Source organism: Ceratosolen solmsi, unplaced genomic scaffold, assembly GCF_000503995.2.
Source record: "Ceratosolen solmsi marchali unplaced genomic scaffold, CerSol_1.0 scaffold2, whole genome shotgun sequence".
Lineage (NCBI taxonomy): Eukaryota > Metazoa > Arthropoda > Insecta > Hymenoptera > Agaonidae > Ceratosolen > Ceratosolen solmsi.
Genome location: NW_011948422.1, coordinates 5183405 through 5195108, shown reverse-complemented (window position 1 = coordinate 5195108; position 11704 = coordinate 5183405). Strand labels below are relative to the sequence as shown.

General features: G+C 25.6%; 1 protein-coding gene across 1 annotated transcript in view; it reads right to left on the bottom strand.

Moving 5' to 3' along the window:
• Positions 1-11704, bottom strand: part of LOC105361862 (uncharacterized) — a 27635-nt gene extending 15931 nt beyond the window's left edge. The window contains exon 1 of the mRNA XM_011499144.1: positions 11485-11704. Within this exon, the coding sequence (XP_011497446.1) occupies positions 11485-11508 (24 nt within the window). The 5' untranslated portion in view covers positions 11509-11704. The remainder of the gene's footprint in view (positions 1-11484) is intronic.

Sequence of the window (11704 nt, the reverse complement as noted above, 5' to 3'; positions counted from 1 at the left end):
CACTCACTCACTCACTCACTCACTCTCTCTCTCTCTCTCCCTCCCACCCGCCCTCGTACAATTTCCCTTTCACTCTTACTCCTTCTCTTCTTTCTCTTGCTCTACCTTCTTACTTGTTCCTCTTCAATCTAAAGTCGGAATCCCATCCCAGTGGCGCAGCGCTTTAGCTTTGTGGCCGCGGGCACGTACATCGGATATAATATTAGGCTGCAATGTTATGGAAATCTTGAGGCTTGGATATTCTTCTGGACGGGTCGTTCCTTGGAATTCGTTCAAAGGACGAGGAAGAAAAGAGGAAAAGCTCACTTGGTTGAAGGATACGTGATATACGTAAATACTTATATAGGCATATATGTATTTGCGAATGTGATCAACGGTATATTTTTTGAATATGGTAGCATGTGAAAACTGTGGTAGTGGTGTGGCGATAAATGCGATATGTTTTAGCACGAGTTTTGGAATTCTTTATATCCTACATCGATTTTTATTTATACGACTGTAAAAGAATAGGAAACAGGCATAAGTAGAATTCATATACATGACATGGAATTCATATATTTCGATAAGCTGTAAGCTGTAATCGGAATAATTACAACGATTAAACAGATTATTGCAATATGTTGCAATTATAAATGAAAATCCATATCATTAAGTAGGTGTAATATATTTTATCAAAATAAAAATAATATTAGAATATTTTTTTCCTACACGATTACTCAAAGACTCAAATTATTTTGTTCAAACGATTATACTCTTTATAGTCATATAAACGATTATATGATAATAGCAAACAATAAATATTCAATAATGAATGTTTGCAATCTTCACCCAAGACATTAAATATAGAAAAATGTATAAATTAATTTATAGCAGCAAATAAGTAAATAAATGATTCAATCCACATTCAAATGACTCAATCCACATGATATAAATTTTACAAATTAAACTTATATAAGATTTTTTAATACATCATGACATGCGGCATAAAAATTTATACCTTCAGTTCTTAGAACGTCAAGTGAAAATAAATATGTGCGAAATAATTCAATGATATTTAAAAAAATTCTTTCTTTTTTAGTATTTGATTTTAAAAATTATTTTAAAAAATTTTCCTGAATTAAGATAAATATTTCGCGCAGCTTAGCGTAAATCTATTCTTACTCATCAGAATTTGCAAGAAAAGTACTAAATCAGAAGTCATAAATTTGCATTTTCGAAAGTTACAACTAAAAAACGTGTTCAGTATTTAACCAGAAAATAGTCGGGTAAAATGAAAGGAGTCTTACGAAACAGAAGTTAATATATAATTTTTTAGTTATAAAAATTTCGAAACGTTATTTAAAAACGATAACTTTAAATAAAATTTCAAAGTTTTTAGGTGAAACTTTTACTTTTAAAAACGTAAAATGATATAATATGTAAATTTGAACTTCAAACTTAAACTTTAAGTAGATTACGATCTTTATTAAAACAATTATATTTCGTAATAGAGAGTTTTTATTTTTTCATTTTAATATTGATTCCATCTTTCATTGTAATGCAAATGTAATTCTCTAGTCAATATTACGATTTAACTTTTATTCGTATCATTGAACGATACATGTTTCATTGTATAATTATTACTAAATTTTTAACTAAATTTTTAACTAAACCAATTTTTAACTATATTTAATGTATATTTAAATAAATATATTTCTTTGGTAAAATTTATAATTATTTGTTTGCGATATTTGATTTGATTCGTAATTTTGAATGGAAAACATTCAATTTGATTATGAGACAATGTATTTTTTAGAAATTATTAAGATATTAATATAAACCAGCTAAGAAAAAAAATTTATGCCTAATGGCAAATTTATATATAAAAAAAAATTTACCTTGTACATGTACATTCATTATAATCATTATACAATATATAACATTGCAAATGATTTCAACAAATCATTAAGTTCTTTATTTTTTATATATAATTGACTTCTTAATCTCTACACATTCGTAAATATATATAATCACTAATTTATAACAAGTATATAATGTAAATTATTTATAAATAAAAGTTTCATAACAAAAGGTTTGATAATTTCAAATATATATATATCATAAATTTTTTATAAACGCTTATATTTTATACAACTTTCATATCAAATTAGATCATTCGGTTAGATTATCTCATATTTCCTTTACAAAATAAAGGATGTTTGAAAATCTGTTTTAAACAACAAAGTATAATAATTTTAATAATGTATGCACGAGTAAAGACACACACACACACACGTGCGCAATCTGCGCAATAAGAATGTATTCATACTATAACTTAAATTTATTAGTTATTGTGTATGTATAAACATGACGATTTAATACAAATTATACAAATGCTTTTACCACGCATGTGTATATATTTATAAATATATTTTTATATTAATATTTATATATTAATATTTATATATTTTTATATATATTTTCTCGATTCTTCCAGTTCTAAGTTGTTCCTTATTCGCAAAATAATAATCTATAAACAATAGTATAATAACTTTCTACACTTAACAAAAGAAATCGAAAATTGCCCTTCAAGAAACATGATAAGGGAAATTTATAAAATTTCATTTTATTCTAAGAATATTTAAATAAAGATGATAACGATATTTGTAGATTAATTAATAACTGTAATCTATAAAAATATATATATAAATATATATATAAATAATTATGTATTATTAAATAGACGATAATTAAAATGTAACAATACCGTTATATCATCTCAAATAAATGTACTGAATAAAAAAATAAATAAGCAATGAATTGAAAAATTTCTAATTAAAGAAAAATAAAGAAAAACGTTTTCTTTGTATATTATTTGCCATATATTAATTAGAACTAAATAATCTTAAAATGAAAACGACGAGAATTTCCGAATATTTATATTCATAATAGAAAGATTATTTAAAATTTGCAGAATACAAAATAAATCTCTTAGAGTTAATCTTTCAGAAGAAGCCATTGTAAGTGTATTGCGGTGTACGCTCGTGAATCATAAAACTATTACATTCTCATTCGCTCATTTATTCATTCTTTTTACATCTATTGCTTCCACCACCCCCCCCTCTTACTCACTTACGCTCTCTTGTTTTTGCGTATATATATATATATATATATATATGTGTGTGTGTGTGTGTGTGTGTGTGTGTGTGTGTGTGTGTGTGCATATATGTTTCTTATACATGCGTACGTTCAATCTGAATTGATTTTCGGCACGTTATTATATAGTTTCGCTACCGTAAAATCCTGTGCATCGACCATTGCGAATTCTTACCGATGGGCAAAAAGATCCGCTATACACATTTGCACGGTCAAATACATCATGTTATCAGATAAGGTAAATTAAAGTCGATCGATAACATATAGCTACCGGCCTATGTTTCTTCTTTTTTTTTGTCTTTTTTTTTCTTTTTTCGACTGTTTAGCGTTCCAGCGTATACACAGGATCCCATTGTTGTCTTATCTAAATGTGTTATTTACCGCTTTAAGGTTATTAGAATCGACACTAGATTCCATATTCGTATTTTTCTGTCTAACTACTATTTATGGAGCATATGTAAAAGCATTGTTTGAAATTCCTGATGGAGAGTTGAGATAGAGATATAGAAATCGTCAAAACATTATTTCCGATTTAAAAGTTTTCAAACGACTTAAGACATTACTTTTATACTACTAGTTATTTTTCTTATTTACCATTATTTTCCTAAATAATATAGCAATTACTTCCATTAAGTAAGTAAGAGAAATTTAAAAATCAACAATTTCACATTTCTTGTAACTTATTAAAGTGTATGCCGACATTTAGTCGAAACTATAACGGAAATTAGTATGCATTAACTCGCATACATACATGTACGATTTTCATCTCGCAAGTTTATACTCTTTGTTTTTAAGCTTTTTAACGATACAAAGGATTTAATAACTTCGCATTCGTATTCATTTTCTTTTTTATGCGAATAGTAAAATTATGATAATAATAAGTTCTTTTTCGTCCAGTACGGTGTCTTTATATAATAATAGACTTTGTTGAACATTTTATCGCTATAAAAAATATTATAATATTAATTTCCAATAGTATATATATATAGAGTAAAAAAATTATATATATATATATATTCCATGGTAGAAAAATGAAATAATTACGAAATATTTGTAGTATATGATCTGATGAATGGAAGGGAATGCTAATAATGTCGAATAATATATTTCTAGTATCTACATATAAATTGTTCTTTATAAGGTATTGTTTTTTATCAAATTTGAACCATCAAGTACTATAATACTACGACTATACATAAATAATTTTTAAAAATAATGCAATTGTAGTACAAGTATAAAATAAAAATATCATGAAAATAATTTAAAACAAGATTCTCAGAAAAAGTAGAAAAGCAATTAATTATCCGACCGACCGATCTCATTTAAAATAAAAAAATTAAACGTACATCAATATTCTCTCATTTTATTAAACGTTTACCTCCCCATTTAAGACTTCTAATATGTTCTTACATATATATAATATTAAAGTAAAAATATTGAATATGGAACAATATAGATTATATAATTCAAGAATCCAAAGGAACAGGATGCTTGCAATATATCGTTAATATTTACGACTTTAGCTGATATAATAATTTGCAAATCATCAGTTAAAATCTGCGGGTACTCGTTAGGCGAATTACTTTACAAAGTTTACCACTATTTAGTGCTATTAAAGCGAGCTACTTTGCTGTTTTAATTCTTTTTTTATAGGTTCGATGTAGATATATTTCCAGGAACATCTGCAATTATACGTGTGATTGTATATAAATTTATATTAGTTAATTAGCTGAAAAGATGAATTGAGTATCAACCTATTATTTATCGTAAATTTTCTTGGAAAATTAGAAAAATTATTTTTATTTTTACAAAAATACTTTTTAAAAGGTTTGGATACTTTAAATATATATATATATATATATATATATATATATATATATATAAGCCCACAGTGCGATATATAATAAAATTTTGAATATTTTTCAATCGAAATAATTGTCGATAAGGACGATTCTTATTAGATAGCAACATTTTTTTATCACGGCAATTTACCTGATGTACAATAATAAAATAATTTTAAACACATAAACAAAATTTCGATTCTTGGATAGATATCATATAAAATCAATTTTAACAATTGTAAACAAATATCAATTTTTACAAAATACTGTTTTTAATTTTACTCACAGAAAATAAGAAATATTATTCGCAAGTAATATTTACTATATAAATATAATGATCAGGTGATATAATGAACAAATATATTGAAGAGATAGTCGAAATGTTAGCTTTGTATCTATATAGAATATCAATGTAACATGAGTTCCATTTGTAATTTAAAAAATCTTTAAATCGAAATGTAGATTATCGATTATAAACAAATAAAAAATTTGTTAATCAATATATGTCTTAAAATAGATAATTTACACATATATATCTATATATAATATCGGTCACTAGGCCAGTGAAAATACTATCGGCCTCAATAATATCGGCTTCACCCGCAGTGGCTCGACAACGATGAAAGTACACTCATGTTTCTTATAGTCGTTGTCTCTTACAAAATTGCACAACCACACTACATAAGGAAAAAAGCTTTTATCATAATATTTAAGTTTGCATTGCTAAAAAGTTTTAAGCATAAAGGGAACTTATCATTTTTAAGGAGATCTAACAATGATAAATGAATTTATTAATTAAGCAACAAGAATTTCGTATACATTCACGCACTTTAATATCAATTATTAAATATATATATATATGATTCATTGTAAAACTAGAACTTATAATTAAAGTAAAAACAAATTATAAAAAATAGTTAATATTTTCTAATATTATAATAATCAACAATATTCAATTATTACTATATATAATATTTATATATTATTATAAGAAGAATCGTCTCGCTAATTAGTTTTCTTAAAATCCGTTAATTTCCTATAGTTATTTCAATAGGTTAATATAATAAAGAATTTTAATTTTTCAATATAAAATAATTTAAATACTTTATTCGTTTAAACATATCTGTCATATATATATATATATATATTAGAAAAAGTATATTTGGTATTTCTGTTGCAAATTACGTTATGTACGAGAAATATTTTCATTTTATAGTTCTTTATAAGTAATTTCATATTATTATTGTATATATATATATATATATATATATATATATATACTTGTTTTCTATAATAATTTAACAATTATTAAATATTATATATTTATATAATTTTTGATACATTATTAATATTACATCCTATATATCATATTGAAAAAAAAGCTGAATATCTATAAATATAAAACAAACTTTTCCAAATGATATATTATTAAGTAACAATAAAAATTGAAAAGCAATTAATCTTGTATCCAACTCATGTGTATATATATATATATATATATATATAGCTTTATGATAGTTAATTTATCATTTTTTGAAATATTTTTTAACTTGAAAAAAGCATTTAATATAATTAATGACAGAGTAATTAATTTTTTAACAGCTTTTAAAAATCATTTTTTATTTAATATCATTTATTATTTATATATTTATACATGAATGAATTTAGTATAATAGTGTATTAGTATCTTTTGAATTAGAATTTTTGCGTAGCTATTATCTTCGACAATTTATCTTTTGATTTTCTTACTTATTAATACAACTTATTTCTGTCATTGTAATGATACGTTGAATATAAAATTTAAAAAAATCATGTTAACTATTTTAAAAAATCATCACAAATGTTGATATTCGACTCTTAAAAGCACATAAATGTATATGCATATATGCATGCTCCCATATTATTATATGCTTATTCGACCCATGCATATACACATATAACCACATGAAAGTATGAAGCTTTGGTGTATATAAGAAAACCCGACTCGGATCCTGTCGGAGTAGCGAACAACTTTTCTCCCTCTTTCTTCAGCTAGGAAAGTTAGAATAGTTCTCATTTCTGACATACTTTTCTGAGTATCTCAAGTCATTTGGGATACCTCGCAACACTTTGTCCGAGTCGATCCACTTCGCTGAAAATATAAATCTAACGGCATTGTAAAGAAAATTATGTGACGCTTTAGACATTTTAGTCCTTAATTAAGAAAAAAGTGGACATCATTTAAAGAAGCTAGACGGTCACCATGTGACTGGTTGATTAATTTACACCGTGAAAATGTAAAATGGTTAAACTATTTATTAAGACAATTTTCTTGTACTTCTAACTTCATTTACCGAAATCCCTTCTTAAAATTAATATATAAATTCAAAAATTATAATTGATAGCCTATTGTTCCATATCAGTATTGTTTATAAAATAATATAGGTTTAAATTAATGATATAGAATAAAAATAACTAATTATTCAAATTATAAATAATGTATTTGTAATAAAGATATAATGAAACTTAATATTAATGAAATATAATAAAATAAAATATGAATTATTAATACACCTGCATTTAATATTTTTGTAAACATAATCTCCTATAATACAATAATTATTATACGTACGACTTGGATAATAATATTTGTAATAGAAATTTGAAAATTTTATGAAAATAAAAAAGTTTTTATCTTATTAAAGCACGAAAAATAAATATTTAGATTGAATATAGAATTATATATATATATATATATATATATATATATATATATTAGAATTATAAAATTATTTATATAAAAGTAATTTTCCTTAGGAGATATTAATTCTTAAATTACAAAAGTATTATGTTTTATTCAAACGTAAGTATTAAGCTGTCAAAATGTATTTATTATATATTAATACATTTAAGATTAAAGAAACTATTCACATATATTTAAAAGATTAAATAATATGATATTAAAAAATTAATTTTTATAATAGTTGAGAAATATAAAACCTATCATATTATCAATTATTTGATAGAACTAAAAATTATTCTTTACTTCAAATAAATATAAATCTTTCAATTAATTTCATATGTTCACTCATATTCATTATTATTTTTCTGATCGTTCTGAAGATTTATTTTTTATTCAATTATTAATAGGATAATAACTGGGACAATCGTCAAACATTTTCAATTTGAATTTTAATCCTACCGTCTGTATGCATGGGTAATGTAATTCAATTAATTACACGAAAAGAATTTGTACTAAATAACATTTTTTATCAATTTCCGATAAAAATTCTCATTTAAACGTATTTAATTTTTCAAATAAAGTTTATATAAAAATTTATGTAAAAAGAAGATGCCAGTGTTATCGTTAAAAGTTTACATGACGTATATTTACTTTTGCCAAAATAATATTTAACACGTAAATTGATTATTGAAAGAACAATCGCGATACGTTTGAATTTATGCTTTTCATTCGTTTCTTTTCTTAAAAATTGCATTAAAAAATTAATTATTTATTTTGATAGTTATTATAGTATTTCTATAGAGAATATTATATAATAATTATTTGATATATAGATATTTAAACTATAAATATAAAGTTTAAAGTGCAAAATCTATGATAATTAAAGATAATGGCAAAAAGTATTAAACGTATAATATTAATTGGTATGCTTGAAATTTTATTAAACATATATGGAAATTATACACTATTTGAAAAATTTATCGGGCTTGAATGCCATTTTTTCTTTGAAGTTCATTTTAAATATTCTATTGTCAATGTTAGTACGTAGTCTTTAAGTAATTTTTTCATTTATATCAAATCTAAGATATATTACTATATCAAAGAAAATGAATAATTATAATAACTTATACTAATATAATAAATAAAATATAAAATATAAATACTAATTAATAAATTATAAAATAATTTATAATAATCCATAAGAGTTTATTTAGTTATTAATTTTTATTTATTTAGTATTATTTTTTATAATTTTGTAAATCACCAATTCCTTTCACATTATATCCAATAGCGGATAAATTAAAACATCATATACTACCATTGATTCGGTTTTCTGAAATACAAATAGATTTTTTATATTTAGTTGATGTTATTTTATAAATTTTCTTATGAAAAGAATTTGGTCTTGAATGAAGCTGTAAAGCTATAAATATACAAATACCTAGAACATATAGTGAACTCATTCGTGTGTGTGTGTGCGCGCGAGCTCGTCTGTGTGATACCTGTTGATCTATGACATTCATCGAGTCGAAAAGAGTTCATTTCCGGTTATATAGCTTGAACAGAGGTAGAAAAATCGAGTCCTAGAGCCAGAATTGAAGATTCGTCCTCTTAGTTAGTTGGCAAAGCCGGCTATGTTACGTATTTGGGAGCGAGAGGCAGACAGTGTGAATCGGGTTGATCAGGGAAAACGGAGATGACTTTCTCTGTGCAAAGGCAAAATGCACGCGGCAACTGTGGCACAGTGCGATAAATAAGAAACCAGAAGAAAGTATCGAGAGAGTGACCAGCTCAACTTGAACTTCAAGGTTGCACACAGTACTAGGGAGTGACGGATGATGAAGCTGAGGGATACGGGACATAAGACAAGGTGTTACTTATCTGACCTGGTGATTGCGAGGAGCGCAGAAACCGATGAATATCAAGTTTTGTCGCCATTATCGGCGAGCCTCCTATTCGCGAGAACCGGATCGAAGAACTGTTTTTTCTTTTTGATTTTGTATGAGAAGAAGGCAAGACTCTCGTAAAGCCGTGTAAATCATCCAGCAGCATTGGAAGCTGAGAAGCTTGGAAAAAAGGACATGTTTTTCTACTTCCACAGAGAGCTATTTAGATTAATGGGATCGGGTGTCGTTTTGCGATGAGTTAACCAGGTCAAGTGCGATCATTACTTTGAAGATGAGAGTCAAGCATAGGAGCCAGCTAAAATCGAGCTTGGCCAACGATTGCTTTTCCAAACTTCCTTTTGATTATTAATATTATTATTTCGGATATTACTTTTGTCGTTTTACCAAAACATTAAATTATTAAGGACACATTTGATTCGACAAGATTCGAAATATAATTTCACACGTGTGAAATTATTATCTACTATTAAGATAAAATTGCACTTTATAAAAATTATGTACATTTACGTTTAAAAATATTACGTTTAGGTAGATAAATTGTAGTACACGCAGTCCGTGAATCACTCGTTATTACATTTATTGCTTATGTGAATTGAATTATGGAAAGAGAAGTTAGTTGTTAGGCCTGAAAAAATAATTTACATTTCGTTTCTTCTCTATATTAGCCATGATTGGATACAAAAATTTAGAAAAAAAAAAAAACATTATTTGAATGCCTACTTCAATAAAAGAAATAACAAAATCAATAGTCGTGATAATAGTAGAAATTTGAAAATGCATCTATTGGAAATATTAATTCGTTTTGATATTTAAAGTAAAACAAGCACTTTTATAAAAACTATTAAATATATATACAAAACTATAGATTTTGTATTTTGTATTAATTGTGGATTTCAATAGTTTACTTTTTAGTTTTTCTTTTCTTTTTAATTTATCCTTACGTGTAATTTAAGTTATAAAGTATTAAATACATGAATTTTTTATGAAATAAAAATTATTGCATTTAAATTTATCTCTAACGAAAAAGCGCAGATATGAATCTGTTGCCATTAACAATTGATGTGCATAATAATTTTTAACAATTACACAAAGTTTGTTATATTTGACTTTTAACAAAGATATGTGAATTTTGCAAATTTTATATAATAAATATTTTTTTTTATAGTTGTCTTGTCGTATTTATTAAATTTATATGAACAAACCCGATGTTATTAGAAATTTTAATTTAATAAATTGTTGAGTTCATATTAGTCGGAAGCCATTTGCTAAATAATATTAATAAAACTAAAATTTCACATTCATTTGTTATGTATACAGGCTGTTTTTCAATTTTTTTTTCACGGCAAAATTATCATATTTATTACATAATTAATTTAATGATATCAATATTATTCGATATAAAAATATGGTAGAATAATGTTAAATTATTTATAAAATATTGACATTACTAAAGCAATTAAATGATCTTTAGAAATAAGAGGGAAATTAGTTATCGAAGGTTAAGCTTTATCAGGCTATGCTAAATTTATAGATAATAGTATTAGCTGTCGATTACCAATAACCATGGTTATTTCAATGTCTATCCTATTTTTCGCTGATTAATGCTTACATGAAAATTGTCTACTTACAGATCACAATATGTTAATTGATTTTTTTTTATGAAATATTTTCTATAACATCAACATCTGCAATACACTTTGAAAATTCCCACGTTGCGCTATATCTGAACAACAACAATATAATAACCAAATATCGTTTTATCACACATCCCTACCATCCAGCCGATCTTCCCCCAATGGCACACCAGAGACTCGCGGAGTTTGAAATTATAAATGTCTCGAATACCTTAAAATAAACAGCGCTAAAATTCTATGATTACCAGTGTGCGGAGGAGCAGCGTCATGTCCTTCTTTAAAATCCGCAATTCGGACGAGGCAGAGGAGGCCTTCTCCGTATCCCTCTCAATCGTAATCTCCTCGCGGCTCTTCTCTTTGGTGAACGTCCGTGGAGCAGGAGACAGACGCGCTCGCGGGAAAGGTCGCACTGGTGCCGGCCAACTCGCTCCGCTCGACTTAACTCCCGCGGACTTAGAGCTCCAG